At 40.6% G+C, this 19,773-nt stretch overlaps 1 protein-coding gene across 3 annotated transcripts in view; it reads right to left on the reverse strand.

Annotated features, from left to right (window-relative positions):
- Nucleotides 1–172: 172 nt before the first annotated feature.
- The window catches only part of csnk1db (casein kinase 1, delta b), a 30,186-nt gene continuing 10,585 nt past the window's right edge, over nt 173–19,773 (reverse strand). Inside the window, exons 2-10 of one of the 3 annotated variants that reach the window (XM_044177967.1) lie at nt 19,391–19,501; nt 18,270–18,418; nt 15,024–15,252; nt 14,727–14,897; nt 14,453–14,601; nt 12,777–12,945; nt 12,252–12,391; nt 8,745–8,810; nt 1,860–1,912 (exon numbers count right to left, since the gene is read on the reverse strand). In XM_044177967.1, the coding sequence (XP_044033902.1) occupies nt 8,760–8,810; nt 12,252–12,391; nt 12,777–12,945; nt 14,453–14,601; nt 14,727–14,897; nt 15,024–15,252; nt 18,270–18,418; nt 19,391–19,501 (1,169 nt within the window). In that variant the 3' untranslated portion in view covers nt 1,860–1,912; nt 8,745–8,759. Of the gene's footprint in view, nt 1,913–8,744; nt 8,816–12,251; nt 12,392–12,776; nt 12,946–14,452; nt 14,602–14,726; nt 14,898–15,023; nt 15,253–18,269; nt 18,419–19,390; nt 19,502–19,773 lie in introns of all 3 variants that reach the window. The other 2 variants (XM_044177968.1, XM_044177966.1) reach the window with 2 other exon arrangements.

Raw genomic sequence — 19,773 nt, forward strand, 5'->3', positions numbered from 1 at the left:
CAGCAGGATCACGTTTCCCAGCTGTTCTGTAAATGGATACAACTTCATATGTGCAAATGAAGGTCTTCGACATTTTTGCACCTTTCAAAGCTCTCATGTAGCACCACCCGCCTTTGGTCACTAATATAAACTGATTAATTCACAGGCACTATGAAGTAATGACACAAAAAGGTACAAGTAATTCATTTATTTACAGTTTAAGTACACAAATACAGTGGCAAATATAAATGTGAGAAAGTAAATCTTGCTGATCTGGTTCCTTACATAATTCAATTGGTGTAGAGCGGCTGACCAAAGAGGTCAAGGGTCAAAATCAAAAACTATTTAGAGAATGCGAAGCAGTAAGAATGAATTACAACAGGCCATTACATTCTGACAGACATGGCAGTTATTCATTACAGCCAGAAGTGTCAGACGAGTTGAGTTAAATATAAATCCCCCAAAACACTGCTGCTGGAGAAGCCTGTGAAAGGATGAAGGTAAGGTTCCCACTCAACAAAGAATCATCTCAATTGTTTGTGTAAGAGGATTGATTCATAAAGAATGCATTTTCCATATATTGCAGTTTGCAACATTGGTGCAGGATCACTAAATCTCGCATACTGAGAGCATTAGTTGTGACAGGAAAGCATGTCTTACACATTTCACATTTAGTGCAACATGTCTGCCCACATCACTGCTTTCTTTAATAACTCAGTGGCTCTGAAGGGGGCAGACTGATGGGAAATTACTATACTAGTGGCAGCCCAAACTTGCAGCAGCAAGGTTCGTGGACCAAGCTTAGAAGTCATGTTCAGACCCATCCCTACAGCTCAGTGAAAACAAAATATGAGAAAACATTTACACATCAATATTACAAGTCACAGCTTCAAATGAATAATAAAAATGAGAATGTTTATCTGTCCACAGTGAATGACCATCTGGTAAAATATGTCCGATGATGCCCTTGCCCCCTACATAAAGTGCACTTCTTTTGTAGAGAACCCTAGAAAGGAACAGGGCTCGTTGGAGAGTACACCAGGTGTCTGTGCCTGGAGGTGAACAGACAGCTTGCCAACTACTGGTTGAATACACAACCGCCTGCACCAAAGATACCAAAGCATAATTTTGGTACGTTAATGGGTTCAAATAGCACTTGAGCCCCCACACCTGACTCTGAAGGCTCACCTCTAAAACATGCAAAGAAGTGGTTTCTTTGTATTTGATACAAATGACTATAGAGTTACAGAAGCGAGCCATCAGTGGTGGTGACTATTAAAAACAGGAAACGTGGCAGTGGGAGGAGGGAATGAAAACTGCAAATACCATGAAAAGCATCACACCCCAAAAGCTACCCATACATATATATACACAATGAAGAGCTGCTGTTTCAGCTTGATACACCTTACTGCAAAAAAGAGAAAAGCTGTTTTATTGATCAGATATGAACTAGCAGACAATGACAGTGGAAGTGGAGTTGTTTTCGCAGAGGAAGGAGGAGCCAGTGGCGTTAAATCTTGTTTCATCAGTCAGTGTCCTAGAAAAGACTGCTGCGTTGCCATGTTTGCCCTAGACAAAGCACTGTCCATTCAGAATCGGATCGAATTGTCTCCTGAAGAAGTTGACAGAAAACCGTCCTGACGTCCAATACCCTTTAATATTTTAGGAGGTCAGACCAACACACAGAAATGGTAAGAGTAAGAGAAAGAGAGTGTACAAGATTCTGAAGGAGGCAACATACTGAGAACAGTCAGTCAGAAAGCAGTTTGTGCCGAGTCAAAAGCTGGCTTCCAACGGTAGCTGTAGTAGCAGTAATTAATAGTGGTAGTATTAGTATGTCAGATTGCTTCAGGGCTTGGTCCGCCAGGTTGCATTGTGTGGCTCATCGAGGAGCTAGAAGATGGACACCAGCAGGCGGTACACCGGACACCATCTAGAGGAAACATGACAAGAAGCAGAAGGGTCAAAACAAACAACAACCCTACATCTCTTCTAAATCACTGGACACAAGCTTTCCATGCATGCTTCCCTGTACTGTCACTGCTTCTGGATAAACAGGTATGTAGAGCCTTTAAATCTACAGTCTAAATACATTTTTCAAGCCACAAAGTCACCTAAAAGGCATAATGTTCACCCCATAAGCTACATTATCAAAAAACTGCACAATTTCTAAAGTGAGGAAACAGATGTATGGTTGTAAGTAGGGATGGTTGATTGGTGCTAATAATATCCCAATATTTTAGTGCTTTGGACAACATTTTTCAACTTCTTTTCAGTGATGTCTTAAGTGGACAATGAAGGGATAACTTTATAGCATTTCATTGAAAAACATGCTTTAATACTGTTGTGATGAAGGCAATAAGCTATCAGAAGGCTTACAGCATCAGGCAGGAAATTTGCAAATGTATGAAAGTACAAAACTGAGTAAAGGTCAAGGAGTGTAATGATTAGTGGCAGAGCTGTGAAGCAGCTACAGCAGGCACATGACATACATGATGTGGTGAGTTAGCCAACAGCCAGTGATGGGGTAACTGCTGTAGCGCAACAAAGATGACGGCTCAAAAACACCAGAGGTTTCTACAAACAACTCCTACATTCTGTAAGACTGGCAAATGCACTAAAGGCATTTGATGAAGACAAATAACATTACATAACAAATACATTTCATGGTTTTTGTAATGCCCACCCCTGGTTACAACCAATCCAAAATACACTAAAGTCATCTAGTCTGTACAATAACAAGGCTGTGAGGAAAAAGAACTTAGAGGATAGGTTTGGATTTCTTTCGTCTACAAACAATACTGACATGTCACAAGTATGTTAAAAGAATTATTGGTCACTGTCATTGTTCCTCATCTCCATTTCTAGCTGTGAAGAGATCCCTTTGTAGCGTGACTACACTGTAAGTAATCAAGGACAAAAATCCACAGTCCTCATTCGGTGAAAAATGCATTCTTAAGTTCAGTTGAAGCTAATATCAGCTCTTTTCCACCTCAGGATCTTAGCAACCCAGAAGAACTCGTAAGGTCTAGGTTCTACATTATGCGTTGTTTTCCCCACTGTGTTTTACAAACCAGAATGTTTTGGATATACATCACTGTGTGTAGTGATCACAATGGGTGAATGTCTCCCAAACACACTGCAGCACCGTTTATGACCCTGTGGAATTCCATTTTGGGGGGGGGGTTTGGTAAATGGCTCTCTCTCTCGAACAGTAAAAGGTGCCAATTTGGATATTTGCCAGACAGGACAAGAACTTTTCACCCCTGGAGGAAAGGAAATATATGTCTTGTAACGCTAATGCAGCAACAGCCAAATTTAAGGACAATAAATTGACTTTCTCTAGTAGTTTAACTGAGGGAGGAGAGACTAAACACAGCATCTTCTTCATCCTTATCTCTTTCTTGCGCACACACCCACACACTTTCTTCTCACCTCTGACCTGATCTGAGACCAGATGTGGGTAGTAAAGCAGAAGGGACATTCCGAAGTGAAGAACTGTTATCTTCTGTTATATTCTTCCTTTACAGCCAAATCTGAATTAGGGTTGGGCCAATGAACAATGCCATTGTCCATCACCGATGGCTGACAGCAATAAAAGCTTTGCAAGTAAAAAGCTAATAAGAGTAGTTTATCACTATGACTAGAATTAAAATTTTTTATAATCATATGATCTGCTTAATGAGATAACTTAAGCATAGTGTTAACCATTCCTGCTGCAGCTTTCAGGCCGTGGTTGGGAAGTACAGGGAAGACTGTTTTCCTCTAGGGCTGTTGATGCTAACCTCGGGGCTAACCACCTTCATTTTTACCCAGCAGCTGGGAAGCAAGACACGGTAACATCTTGGGTATTGAGGAACTGCAGTGTTTATTCTGTAACCTACACTGTACATTTACTGACACTAGACAACGTCACTGCTAACCTTTCCCTCTGCTTGCCAACATCTGTCTGCTGAGTGCCGTCACCATCACACTCTCTCTCACCCACACACACACACACACACACTATGCACTGCCCTGTTCCTTAAAAGGAGCCCCGCAACTTTTATAACAAATAGGGAGGAAAAGTAAAGACAACAATGTCATCATCCATCCCGATGTTTCATTGTGGACATCGTCATATGCCAATTTGGTAGACATCTCCCAACCCTAGCCTGAATTAATCTGAATTAGCTATTTAACCAATTAGTAACCCAGCTAACATTAATCAGAAAACGTTGTCTTGAGGTTTAATCTAACTTCTTGTACGACATAAAATGAGCAAGTTAGTAATTAACAGAATTGACCTCTTGTTTACCATGTAACAACATTACCATCTAGTGACAACAGGACAGAACAGCTATAAATACCGTCATGGTAAATCTGGGCAATATTGTAGCTATTATTACTGTATTCTATAAAGCAAACTGTATTGTTTAAAGGCAGAATGACTAGGATTTATCGGTTGCTGTTTGTAAAGACACCATTCAAAGTTGGCCCCTGTGGCCCAGAGAGAGCGAGCGAGAGAAGCCTTAGCAAGAACAAAGCAGTGAATCAGAGAAATAAAACGTTATTTTCTTATTGTTTCACGGCGGTTACATTCTAAAGCACAAATAAACACAGCCATACCTCTGCACAACCCTGTGGGAAGGAGCCATATTGCCGGATTTTGTGTGAAAGCAGCTGAAGCCACGCTTCATCCTGTCCACTGGCCTCTGCTCTGCGTGTTTGTGTAGCTCAGCCCCGCCCTCAGTCAAACAGACGCAGACCTGCAGCTTTCTATACATCCATAGTCTCGGATAGCCAGACCTATCTCCACACTTCGTTTTAGCGCTGTGCCAGAAACATCCCAAACAGCAAAATAATAAGAAAATAAAGGCAGAGGTGTAGGGTCTCTGCAGATACAGAAACCACCACACACTTCTACTGGGTCATAAGTGATGATAGAGAGGGATTATTTTGTATGAGTCTATATATTGTTGTTTTTTGTTTTTAGGAAAATCCTACTCATTATGCCTTTAACCTTACGCCTCTTAGTAGCGTTGAAAATTGTGTGTTTACAGTTTAAATAAGAATCTCTGAATTCTCGGTTGAATGATCTGCTAAAATAAATGCTGGTTAAAATGCATTTCCCTGAATGTTTTCTTATAATCCCAATGCTATTTTTATGTTTTGGATCAGGGTTGTTGGCCATAGTGATGTTTTGAGAGTATGTGAATTTTGACGCCATTTTACTACCACTCCATGTGTCCCTTAGGACAAAGGAATAGTTTCAACACGAAAAACCTTCCACCACGCCCAAAATACCTTCTTCAGCTAGTTGCCAAAAAGAGCTTGACCGGGATTTTCACCTTAGGCTGGCCCTCAAACCCCTTGAGTTCAAGATCTTTGCATTCTTTTTTCCTAGTGTTCTTAGACTTTTTCTTTAAGCTTTTTTCTCTCACCTATAGTCCTCGCACGATTGAACCTTTTTCTAAACAACCCTTTGAGTGCCTCAGTATTTAACTGAAGAGTTTGTTTTTTGACTTTATGAATTTTTGAACCACTAAGCCTCGTGATTTTTATAGCACGTTATTTCCTTTATAAAATTTTGGCCAACAGAATTACTCAAGCCTAGCTGGCTACACTAACTTCTTCATAGACATTTTATTCGACAAGCCACACAGACTCGAGAGAAGCCGCACCGCCAACGTGGACCCCAGGAGAACAGCTCACAGCTTTACCCGAGCCGTTGGAATCCAGCCAACTTTGAAAGCAAGAGCTTTCTGAAAGAAGCCTGCTCAGTGTCGGTGTTCTAATACAACAAAGGTTAGAACTGAAGAAACTTTGAATCCTCCACTGGAGTTACTCCTGAATCAGAAGACAGGGAAGTGAAGGAACTTTTTTTTTCTTCAAGAGAAAATATAGCAATGCAGCGTTTGGTCGTGCTGCCTGTTACTAAGTGGAAAACATTACTCACTACTGCAAATGCTACATGTTTTTGAAAATACTGACGCTGCCTGAAAATTACTGGGAAATGTAACAAAAATTTTAATGTACTCCCTAACACTCCCCATACTGTGCAAACAATGTACAGTTTACATGGACAAATGCAGCTAAAAACACATCTAATATTCTGAATCATTCTGTGTAGTGAAACAAAATTCTGTGTATTGCTTATCTAAACACATGTCCTGCATTATTAATCGTGGTGTTTGCGGTGTTGCAAACAAGCTTTGCATTCATTCCCCATGAGAGTACCTGGAACTTGGATTTAGTACCACTTCCAGGGCAGTGCTAAAATTCAGGTTCAGGAAATCGCACCCAAAGCAGGGGGAGCATAGTGGATACAAAAGCAGAACCTGTGACGATGGCTACACCTTAACCTAGGGGTTGGTAAGTTCCTTTAGTGGAAAAGGCCTATATGAGGCTTCAGCAGTCTGAGTTAGACAAATCAACTGGTTATCTTTGTCCTGGTTCCAACAAAACCTACAGTACTACCAGGACGTATCCCTCTGTGGCACAGCAAAGAAACAGTCTGTGCAAACACAGAGAATTTTGTACTAAATTGACAAGGAACATGGGCTGATTTGAATGATTTTAGACTGACCTTTTCCCCTCCAACTGATGACATTCTTTCAGCCACAGCCATGAGAAAGCTGAACGCTGAAACATGTAGCTTCATTTTATGTGTTTAGTGTGAAATTTCTGTTATGCTGGTTTTGCACATTACCATACCACTACCTTAGTATAATATATGCATATAAGTAACTGTATATATTGTTTATTTTTATTTTTAGTCTATTCTAATTTCAAATATTTGTTTATATGTTCTGTGTGTGTAGCATGAAGGGGGCTACAACTGTTATTCATTGTGCAGCCATATATTGTAGAATGAGAAATGTACCTTGAACCTTGAAAAACCAGGGAGGTAGAAATCTGCAGGTGCAATAACATTGGACTGCACCAAGCAAGGCTGGAGGGGTGGATGTAGGTAAGTAAATTCTTTTTGGATGCTGTAGCTGTAGGCCTGCCATCTGATCGATGTGGCCTCAGGTATCAAATCAACAGTGCAAGCAACAAGCCACAGGCACAGAGCTGATTAAAGGGGCATTAAGTCAATCCTGGGTAGGCAATGAGTGATTACAATCTTAGGCTCTGATGCACTACAATGCATTCACTCCGGAGGAGGACGGTGCAGTTCTCTGAGAACTGAAGATAGCCAGTATCTGATATGGCTGGGTTTACAAAAAAAAAAAGATTCAAACAGATCTCCATTTGAATTATCCGATCGATTAATAAAATCGCGAGATTGATCTTTTATATTTTAATATATGCCTTTTCCCGTGGATGTGTGAAGCTTTAACCCCCGTTAGAGCTTGTGTCCATATAACGCAGCCATGGGGCGAAGTGTTGAGAGTGGTGAGAGAAAAAAAACGCTATGTGTGGGTTTTGTTTCTATGACAAGTAGATTAACATTAGCTAGGTGGCTAAAAAGAGGGAAAAAACTCCCACCCAGGTCAGAAAGTGGTGTTTACCTGTATTTTTTCGATGTATGAGGCTGGGATGTAGCTGCTTTCCCCCGAGCTGCAGCGGGACCCCAGCCACCAGTGTTTGTTGCTCCTCTCCCGGATTAGGAAGCTTTCTCCGGCCGCAAAGTGCAGCGAGTTGGGCTTCGCGAATCGGAAGGTGTACCAAGCGTGCAATACTTCAATACTTGGGGAAACTTTACAGATTTGGCTGCTTTCACGTGTTGTACTGCTTGCTTGATGAACTCTTTCTCTGAGCTAAACACAGCACATAGATGCTCCGAACTTAAGACGAAGGAAGTACTGTCGATACATATATAATACGCAGCATTAAAGCGTAAATAACACTAAAATTCTACAACATATTATGCTAACTTACGTGTATCATGGAGGTTTTGTGAAGCGAGTGAAAATCCGTCTTTCACCTGACTGACCACTGAATGACTGAGCAAACAGTCATTTACAAATAATCTATGTCTAATCTTTCTAACAATCTAATGTTATCTTTTTTTTTCTTTTAACGCAGAAATAACACCACAATATTTAGAAATGCAAGACTTGAACTATACATGATTAAGGGACATTATTTCAACCTTTAATGTCAAGTTTATTTCTTAATATCTATATATTTATAATATAATGGTAGGGGAAACACTGAGTGGAAATGGTTTAAAGAGGCATGGCCACGGCGGATCACTGCTGTCTATTTACAATGTAGCTTGGATCATCTGACCTGTGACTGTTGACAGTAACGCTGCAGGGTCAATTCTTAATGTAAACATTAATATTAATTAATTAATAATGCACAAGGTTAGAGGGTTCCTTGTACAATTTACAGCATTAATTCTCTGAAATGAGACTTAGGCTGGTACAGTGCAGCTATGATGTCATCAACAGCCAGTTAGATGTACTACCTAATGGCTGTGATGGTATTGTGCAATATGACATCATTAACTGGCCATTCAAACTAAGTCTCATTCACAAACTGGGTGTCCAGCTCACTGGTGAATGACTGAGTATCTGCTGTGCTGCTCCCCCGATTCCAGGTAGAGCTACTTTTGTATTGACATGAACCTGTTGATGCTGCTGATCTAATCTCATGCCTACCATATGTTTTCTTGTTGTGCCCCTTTTCTATTTAGAGATTTTAAAATGGCAGACACTAGGCTGGAAGAGAAACATGCTGGAACCAGGACTCAACACAAGACTCTGAGGCAGCCCAGTATAGAACTGGAGTTTAGACTCATGCATCCCTGGTGCTTTAGGGACGGGACTCACCCAGTGTTGCCTCCGTCACACAAGGACGTGGCGAGCGTCTACTTGGCGTGATGCTCGTAGGGAATGCTATTCTGAGGTTGGGGGAAGGGAGAGAGAAGGCCCAATATGTCAAGTCAGAAGACAAATCCTGCACCAACCACACAACTGGAGAAAACTGGCTGAATAGCAGCACTTCTCTCTAGAAGAAACATGAGGCTGGTGTGTTGTAACAGATGAGTATTGAGACTTTCTTCTGTTGCTCTGGATCTGAGACCTGTGTGACTACACATCAGTCTTATGTAAATCATGTAGACAATAACTCCATGAGCATCACTCTCCAGTAATCAGAGACTAATGTCTAATGATTTTATGAAATAGCAAGATACAGACTTCCATGAAGAGAAAGTTTAATGAACTTTTCAATGTAATTCTACCTGCTACTGGTTATTATAAAGCTTAAAGCACAGCTTCCTCCTGCTTTTTCAGAAGAGGGCTTCTACTTCAAGCATAGCCTGGGGTGAGGTGGAATTACCTATGTTAAGTATAGTTTCTTTCTTTCTGCCCATGCTAGTGGGTTAGGAGACACTATAATAATAATGATAATAATAATAATAATAATAATAACACCTTTATTTATATAGCACCTTTCAAAAACAAAGTTACAAAGTGCTTTACAATAAAAACATAATAAAAGCAAATAAGATCCAGAACTTAAGATATAAACATGATAAAATAATTTAAATAACTGCAACAAATACCATCAGATTAAGAAAAAGCCATTCGATAAAAGTGAGAAGAGATTTATAGGAGGATACTGTGTTTGCCTGCTTGAGATCTCCAGGCAGGGAGTTCCACAGCTGAGGGGCCCGGACAGCAAAAGCCTGGTCACCTTTAGTGACAAGTCGAGATTTTAGAACCATTAGTAGGGCCCTGCTGGAAGATCTCAAGCAGCAATCAGGCTCATAGGGGGTGAGCAAATCACAGATATAGGCAGGAGCCAGACCATTAAAGTCTTTAAAAACAAGTAGTAAAAACTTAAAATCAATTCTAAAACTCACAGGTAACCAGTGAAGGGCAGCTAGAATCGGTGTAATGTGGTTGCTTCTCTTAGTACGTGTTAAAAGCCTGGCAGCAGTGTTTTGCATCAGCTGCAGTCTTTGGATTTTTCGCCTGCTGATACCAGAATAAAGTGCAGTGCAATAGTCAAGTCTGGAAGCGATAAAAGTATTGATGACCTTTTCTAAGTCTGCAGAGGAAAGGAATAACCTGATCTTGGTTAGCTGTCTCAGTTGAGCAAAGCAGGAGTGCACCAATTTAGTCACAAAAAATTTCACCTAGGTTGAGGGCCTCTTTTCGAACATTATTAGTTAAGACACCCAGACTAGAGGAGAGATTATTAATGGTCCTAGTACTGGGGCCACAGGAGGTAGTTATAATTACCTCTGATTTGGAGTCATTCAATTGGAGGCAATTCCAGGCTTTATCGGGACATACAATTGGGTGTCATCCACGTAGCAATGGAAATCAATGTCATAACTATGCATGATTTGGCCCATGGGTAACATGTATATGGGAAACAAGAGGGGACTCAAAATAGATCCATGGGGGATGCCACAAAATAGAGGAGGCATCTCCAAGCACTACAGAGAAGGACCTGTTCGACAGATAGGAGATTAACCAATCCAGAGCTACATCACTGATGCCAACAAAGGTCTTCAGATTGTTGATTAAGATCTCATGGTCCACTGTGTCAAAGGCTGAGCTGAGGTCAATGAGAATTAAAATGGGTACAAGCCAGTGTCAGCTGCAAGCAGCAGGTCATTGGTGCCCTTGACCAGAGCAGTCTCAGTGCTGTGTAGGGAGTGGAAACAAGATTGAAATTCTAGAGAGGGCTTCTTTAGAAGGGGGTAAACAGTGGCATGTTTAAATTGGAGGGGAAAATTCCATTACACAGAGAGCAGTTAATAGCTAAAATATCTGGACCAACCATCTGAAATATAGCTTTAAAAAAGAGTGAATGCAGTGTGAAGGGCAGGATTTTGGATGATTTTAAAAGTCTAATAGTGTGTTCCAGGGTTGACAGATCGATTTTATTGAAGTGGGTTAACGTTAAAGGTGGACATGAGTCAACATCAAGCTCTTGAAGTGCTGCCGAATCTCCACTATTTAATTATAAAAGTAATTAAGAAGTTCACATTTCTCTGGAGTGGATTCAACTGGCTAACTAGGCAGGGGACCAATGATAGAATTTGTAGTTTTAAAAAGGATTCTGGGATTGTGACCCTGTCTAGCAATCAGGTCTGAAAAATAGGTGTTCCTGGCTTCTTTGATTTTACACTAAGTGGACATTATCAGTGGAAGTGTTGAAATTTTTAAACGAAAACTTAAAACCTACCTCTTCAGCCTGGCTTTTGATTAAGACTGGTTTATTGTATTTTTGTTGTAAACATTTTATTTTATCTGTTCTTTAATTAATTGTTTTTATCGCTCTTATCAATTGTTTGTTTGTATTTTGTTTTTTAAATATTTTATCCAGTTTTCAGTCTAGCTTTTATCAATATTTTATTATTATTATTATTATTATTATTATTATTATTATTATTATTATTATTATTATTATAGCTTTTAATCTTTTTCTCATTGTCATCATTTTTTATCTTTGTTCTGTCTTTTAATCAATTTTATTTAACTCTGTTACGGTCTACACTACTATCTTACTATTGTGGTGTCAGTCACATGTGAAGCACTTTGAACTGCACTAACCTGTATGAAAGGTGCTATATAAATAAAGTTTGATTGATTGATTGAATAGGTCTTTGAGAAACAAGGAAGGCACTGAGTTTATCTTTTTTCCAACTCCACTCTGCCTTCCTGCATTGTCTCTTTAAGCTCCTCAATTCTTCACTTAACCATGGCAGAGAAGAAGGTTTCAGCTTTTTACATCTGACTGGAGCCACATAATCTAAAATGTTTGTGTAAGAGCTGTTAAAAGCATCAGTGTGGTGGGTTTGGGGTCAGGAGAGGGGAGTGGAACCTGGAAGAGCACTGCGTTGTGATCAGAGATGGCAAAATCAATCAAGTCCACATCATACACACAGAAATCATGGGAGAGCACAAGGTCAAGTGTGTGGCCTCTGTCATGGCTGGGCTGCTTCACATATTGAGTCAAATTAAAAAAATCTAAAAAGTTTGATAAAATCCGAAGTAAACGAGTAGAAAGAAGGGCAACAAACATGGATATTAAAATCACCAAGAATAAAAACATATTGTAGCATAATGACAGGTCTGAAAATTCCTGAATAAAACCGGAAGCAAGTTTAGGGGGTCGGTAGATTAAAACACATAAAATGGACAGTTTGTTCTTTAAAATAAAACTAAGACTCAAAGTAGAAGCAGCCAAACAAGACGGAGGAACAGCTAAAATCATGTCTATGTATTACTGCAAGGCCGCCCCCTTGGCCTGTAAGTCTTGGCTGGTGGAAAAATAAATAAATAAGAACAGAGATGTGTCTCAGGGGTGTTTTGTACCTGTGAGGTGGACATGCGGGAAGTGTCCTGCCGTCCTGTTAGATCTGAGGATGACACGTTGACAGGAGCCCCGCGGTGCAGTCGCATGCTGACCTTTCGTTCACGCTCCATACCAGACACTTGTCGAGGGGATGTATTCGCTGGAGATCAGAGACCAAAAACAAAGAACACCATCAGCATCATCTACTTTTGAGGGAATGGTGTGATGATAGAATTCATGAATACTTCCCTATTTGCATGAGATTCCACACAAATAAGCCCAGCCACTGTTTGCACATTTTTGATTCAAGTGCCTGAGTTTGTGTAATGCCAATACTGCCATCATGAAAGACTAAACGCCCTACATATAACTTCTTTCCACAATTTTATTACTGACAGTCAAAACAGAGCACATATTGTAAACCATTTAATTCTAGTCTTGAAATCTTAAAATCAATAACACTTCACACTACACTGATGGTTTTGCCACACCTACTCAGATGTAGTGTCCTGAGTCTAGAGGTGCTAAGGCAGGAGTGAACTGACCTGTGTGTGAGGTGGGTGTTAGCGGGGTGGGCGGGGCTCCGTCCTGGGTTCCTCGTGGTCGTCCTGATGCGGCAGGTATTCCTCTGGCCCCTGGGTTCCTGCCATGCCTCAGCCTGTCCTCCCGGTCCCGGCGTTCTCTCTCTGCTTCCTCTGCTGCACGGTTGGCTCCCTGTGTACAACAATAACAAACAATCAACAAAAACAGGATTGGTACCACCAGGACCACCTGCTAGCACCACAGGAAAAGTCAGAGGATCACCAAGGAAAGTAGGGAGTCATATTCTGGGCAACATGAATATATATATATAACAAATTTCATGGTAATCCATCCTATAGTTGAGATATTTCAGTAAAAGCCAAAAATGTCAACCTGCTGGTGGTGCTAGAGGAAAAATCAGGGGATCACTACAGTCAGTAGGATTCATTCTCTTGGGACCATGAATGCCGTTACAAAATTTCATGGCAATTCATAAAATAGTTTTTTAAGATATTTCAGTGTGGACCAAAGTGGTGGACCGACCGACATTGCCATCCCTAGAGCCATGTTGCTAGCATGACTAAAAGAAAACCCAACAAGACCCTGAGGGAAAATTAATATGACAGGAATACAACATGACAATTATCACATGCAAAAAACGCCAACATAATTTACATCTAAAAATATCAGTTTTATCTTTTGCTAATCTGAATTAAAATACCAAGGTATCAACACAAATTCCTTCCCAAATTCGAATCAAGGTAGGTATCTACACCACTTATAACTATATACAGTGGTGTGAAAAAGTGTTTGCCCCCTTCCTGATTTCTTATTTTTTTGCATGTTTGTCACACTTAAAGCAAAAGCTGAACTTTTTGGAAGGTGTGTGTCCCTTTACATTTGGTGTAAAAGTAACACCGCATTTCAGAAAAAGAACATCATACCAACAGTAAAATATGGTGGTGGTAGTATGATGGTCTGGGGCTGTTTTGCTGCTTCAGGACCTGGAAGACTTGCTATGATAAATGGAACCATGAATTCTGCTGTCAACCAAAAACTCCTGAAGGAGAATGTCCGGCCATCTGTTCGTGACCTCAAGCTGAAGCGAACTTGGGTTCTGCAGCAGGACAATGATCCAAAACACACCAGCAAGTCCACCTCTGTATGGCTGAAGAAGAACAAAATGAAGACTTTGGAGTGGCCTAGACAAAGTCCTGACCTGAATCCTGAATCCTATTGAGATGCTGTGGCATGACCTTAAAAAGGCAGTTCATGCTTGAAAACCCTCCAATGTGGCTGAATTACAACAATTCTGCAAAGATGAGTGGGCCAAAATTCCTCCACAGCGCTGTAAAAGACTCCTTGCAAGTTATCGCAAACGCTTGATTGCAGTTGTTGCTGCTAAGGGTGGCCCAAGCAGTTATTAGGTTTAGGGGGCAATCACTATTTCACACAGGGCCATGTAGGTTTGGATTTTGTTTTCCCTTAATAATAACAACCTTCATTTAAAAACTGCATTTTGTGTTTACTTGTGTTATCTTTGACTAATATTTAAATTTGTTTGATCTGACACATTTAAGTGTGACAAACATGCAAAAAAATAAGAAATCCGGAAGGGGGCAAACACTTTTTCACAACACTGTATACTGTAGCTTTTGTTTCAACCCCAAACAGTTCAGACATTATGATTAGTACTCACAAACTTCAGCATGTTCCAGTCAAATACATAGTCATAAGAGAAGCCCTGTCTGTGGAACAGGTTCCTGAAGAGCTGCCGTAGGTATGAGTAGTCTGGCTTGTCATCGAAGCGCAGGGAGCGACAAAAATTCAGGTAGGTCGCAAACTCAGCTGTGACAAAGCGGGAGAAAACGTTTCTCAGCTGATGGTAGTGACTGACTGTTGTTGATTAATATTGGTCAATATGGAATTATGAAATAATTTTAGAATAATTTTAATTTAAAGTTGAGACTCACATGGGTATCCCTTGCAAAGCACCTCAATGGGGGTGGACATTTTCTTCTCACTGATCCGTTCATACTTCTGCCTCTTGGTAGCAGCCTTAAGGCCTTGCCAAGGCAGTGAGCCCAGATTAAAATACATGAGAACATAGCCCAAGGACTCCAGGTCATCGCGTCTTGACTGCTCTGTAGAGGGAGACAACAGACAAGGAGAAGGATGAAGAGAAGAAGAAGAGAAAGGGTCATTACTGCACTCAAACAATTTGAAGTTGTATTTTTTCTAAGAAATGCAGTATATATATATTTTTTTACCAATCCCCAGATGTGTGTTGATTGAGGCGTAGCGTGCAGTGCCAGTCAGGTTCTTGTTCTCACGGTAGGGGATGTGCTGGTGTGTGCGAGCATCACGATATTTTTTAGCCAGGCCAAAGTCGATAATGTAGACCAGGTTGCCCTTTTTGCCCAGTCCCATCAGGAAGTTATCAGGCTTCACATCTCTGTGGATAAAGTTCTTGGAGTGAATGTATTCAATGCGACTGATCTGTAGTGGAAAGGAACAAAATAACAGACAAATTAGGTCACTACACCATATTAATATGAGGGCATTTGCCAAGCACTGTCTTAACAGCCACCCACTCACCTCTGACAGCTCATTCTATAAACCACAGTTAAGTCACATTTTGGGGGTTTAGGGTTAGATTAGAGTTTACTGACTAAACTAGATGACCATGATGTTAATCAGAACAAACCAGTGGTCTATCAAATTCTTGTTAATTTCTCCACATATTCTATGAAGTATTTATTTCCCTTTATGTTTGAATTCAGAATTATCAACTTTGTTTCAATTGTTTGGTTTTCATAAACAGTGTTAAATGTTTGATTATTTAGATAACGACAAGAAAAAAAAAGAGCTGTTAAAAAAAAGTTAAAAAGGCACAATTTTCTTTGCAAAATTGAAAAAGAAAATGATCTAAACATTCTAATAGCACATGAACTGCAAATAAATTGCATTGATAAAGTATTCAGACCCCTTCGCTTTTTTCACATTTTGTTATGTTGAGCCTTATGCTAAAAATCAATTAAATTCATTTTCCCCTCATCAATCTACACTCAATACCCAATAATGACAGAGCAAAAACAAGATTTAAGAAATATATGCAAATTTATTAAAAAGAAAAAACTTAAATATCACACTGACATTGGGCTGGGCAATATATATATCTATCACAATAAAATGTTTCATTTCAGTCGATATTGATAATTGATCATTTTTAATGACCTATTTTTAAAAGTGCAATGTGAAAGAATTTAAGACTTAAGAGTTTAAAATATTAAAAAACACCTTCTGAATTCAAGATTCTCTCTTTTACCGAACTAAGACCAGCTTAATTGCCTTGTTAACTCATTGTAAAATAACTCACCAAAACTGTCTTAGTCTTTCCACTGTTCCAATGACCACCAACTTGGTTTGGTGGAAATAAATCCTTAATTCACAGAGTTAGATGTGAAAAATATTCTAGCTCTACAGCGGTTGCTGCCTCTCTCATGCCCGACTTCTCTCTTGCTCCTCTCCCACTTGACGCCTCTCCTTACTGTGTCTTCGTCGTCCCTGGAGTCAGAGTCCTGGTCGGAGCCGCTGTGAATCACCTCAGTACTGTATTCCCTGTCGTCAATGTGGCCTCCGTCTGTCGCCGTCCGGCCATGTTCACTGGGTGGCTGCCCGCTGTGGTTCGGGTGTCCATTCCGGCACCCGTCAGCATTCCCCGCTGTCCCCCCCATGCCCCGGTCCTGAAAACCTCCTCCTCTCGGCTGTCCAAAGGGCCTGTGCTAGAACTGCTAAGTTAACTGCACAGCTAACTGAGCTAATTTTAACAACAATTTCCTCACCGTCTGTACCAGGGATGTATAAAGAGAACACTCACTTTCTCACTGCACACTGTTTCTGTTATTGTTGTTGTCACATGTCGATGGTGCAACCCAACAACACCCGTTAAATGATTGGCTGTTTGCATGTCACTCGTAATACGCTCCATAATCAAGGGATATGATAGGCTGTTCATGAGCCGGCGTATTCGTTATGTGCTTTCATGGCGGTTTGCTTTTACGTAAGTGAAACTATCGAACAGCCTATTGAACAATTTTCGTATTGCTATTGTGTTTATCGCCGGTACATTTTGCTATTGTTTATCGCCCAGGCCTACGACATACGCAATCAGACCCTTAACTCAGTACTTTGTTGAAGCACCTTTGGCAGTGATTACAGCCTCGAGTCTTCTTGGGCATGACAGGCCAACCTTTGCACACCTGGATTCGATGATTTTCTGCCATTCATCTCTGCGGAACCTCTCAAGCTCTGTCAAATTGGACAGGGCCGTCGGTGGACAGCCATTTTCAGGGCTCTCCAGATATGTTCTTGGCTGTGTGCTTAGGGTCAATGTCCTGTTGGATGGCAAACCTGCGGCCCAGTCTGAGGTCCTGAGCGCTCTGGACCAGGTTTTCATTAAGGATATTTCTGTCCCACCAGTCTCAGCCTCAGCACAGGTGATGATTTCCTCCAGACATTACGCTTAGAACTGAGGCCAAACAGTTCAATCTTGGTTTCATCAGACCAGAGAATATTGTTTCTCACAGTCTGAGTCCTTTTAAGTGCTTTACACTTATTTTAATTTTATACTTGCATTTTATACTTATACCCACTTGGTACTTAATTTATCTTACCTGTATTATAGTGTATATTATATTTTTTGGAAGTCCCTCCCATCTCCACACAGGATCTCTGGAGTTTAGCCAGAGTGACCAGTGTTCTTGGTCATTTCTCTTACCAAGGCCTTTCTCCCCCAATTGCTCAGTTTGGCTGCGTGGCCAGCTCTAGGAAGTTTCCTGGTTGTTCCAAACTTCTTCCATTTAATAATTATGGAGGCCACTGTTGTCTTGGGAACCTTCAATGCAACAGAACATTTTTTGTAGTCTTCCCCCGATCTGTGCCTCGACACAGTCCTGTCTCTGAGCTCTGCAGGCAGTTCCTTCTACCTCATGGCTTGGTTTTTGCTCTGACATGCATTGTCAGCTGTGAGACCTTACATAGACAAGTGTGTGCCTTTCCAAATAAATCAACTGAATTTACCACAAGTGGACTTGATCAAGACAATCAAGGTGTAGAAACATCACAAAGATGATCAAGAGAAATGGGGGGCACCTAAGTGTCATAGCAAAGGGTCTGAATACTTATGTCAATGTGATATTTCAGTTCCCCCCCATAAATTTGGCAAAAATTCTAAAACCCATGTTTTCGCTTTGTCATTATTGGGTATTGAGTGTAGCTTGATGAGGGAAAAAATAATTTAAACGATTTTAGCATAAGGCTGCAACATAACAAAATGTGAAAAAAGTGAAGGGGTCTGAATACTTTCTGAATGCACTGTGTCTCAGTAACGTGCCGATATAAACACTGCTCTGGATTAGTGGTAGAAAGTGATACAATCCAAAAAAAGGGGATGCGTGCGAGCAGTAGTCAGAAGGTAAAGAATGTGTGTGTGTGAAGTGAGCAGGCAGTCTCACCATCTGATCAGCAAGTAGCAGGACTGTCTTGAGGCTGAATTTGCGGGAACAAAAGTTGAAGAGATCCTCCAGGCTGGGCCCCAGCAGCTCCATCACCATCACATTGTAGTCACCTTCTGCTCCACACCACTTTATTGTTGGAATTCCCACTGCAAAAACATGGGAGTAAACACAATTACAATGGTAAAAACCTAAAAATGTAGTCTAGGGAACAGCTCCTGATAATGTGTTTCACATGAAGATCAGGCTAAAGGCAAAAAACCCCTAAAACAAGCAAGAAGTGAAACTGGCTGTAGTAGCATCAACAGGGAAGATACCAAGCATTTGATGATGTGTATGAGTTGTAACTTCAGTGATAGCACATTCTTTGCAGTCTGCGCTATTACTATTTTCTGTCCCGCTGTCTATTCAGGGTGGCAGGGGACAAATACGCTGCGCTGTAAGGCGCCAGTACCAACAACCGAGCCACCATTCCATTCACATATTCTATATCATGATTTGAAATTTGTATTAATTTGCCCAATTAATTTTGGTCGCCTTAAACAGGGGGATTATGTAGAAAATTGTCTACAATTCCTACACAGTTTACCCAATATTAACAACTGGGGAGAAAAAAATAAACCATGGTAAATTGTCTTCGCTGTTTCACCCTCAGTTACTGATACATCCACTATTTACCCTCAAATGACTGGAGGTTGGATAGCTTGTGACCCCATGCTTTAAGGATAATGTAATTTCCAGTTGTATGGATTCAGGATCACAGTAAATTTAAGGCTGTGAGCTGATTCAATGTTGCTCTCTTTCCCTCAGCTTTGTTTGGTGACTCATGTGGATCACTAGCTGCTGAAGCCATGTATGCATCACATTTAAATGGAGGAGGAAGACGTGGTGGGTGGAAGGGAGAGGAGAGAATCAATGAGGAAGATTACAACAAAGCACATATGGTGGGGGCAAGAAATCAATGATCGTGCGACTATGTATGAAAAGAGGAGTAAATAAATCTTATGGACAGGGGGGGGGGGAGGATGATGAAGAGATGGAAACTGAGCACACTAGGGCTGAGATGGAGAACAGAAGTCCAATGAGAGATGAGGATTCCAGCATGTGAGCTGCTACGTCACCTCCTCCTTGCATCATCTTGTAGATCTTGCTCTCGATGTGGAGCTGGGGGTGTTTGGTCTTCACACATTCCAACTTAATCGCAACCTCCTCACCCACTGAAATATCTGTGCCTGGAAAAGGACAAATGTTGATACACGTGTTGACTTTAAAAGGATCAGTTCACCCAAATTAAAAAAATATATATATTCCACTTACCAACCTAGCGGCATCAAGGTATACAGATATTTTAAATTTTATCTGCCAAACTTTTGAAATATCTACTAGTTTCTAATCAAAACTGTTAATAAGAGCTATGGATTACGAGTAATTTCACACATTGTTTCTGACATACTGAATATCTGCCAACAGTGGCATACTTTTAAAATTATATTTAGTTCATTTC

Source organism: Siniperca chuatsi, linkage group LG20 (genome assembly GCF_020085105.1).
Source record: "Siniperca chuatsi isolate FFG_IHB_CAS linkage group LG20, ASM2008510v1, whole genome shotgun sequence".
NCBI lineage: Eukaryota > Metazoa > Chordata > Actinopteri > Centrarchiformes > Sinipercidae > Siniperca > Siniperca chuatsi.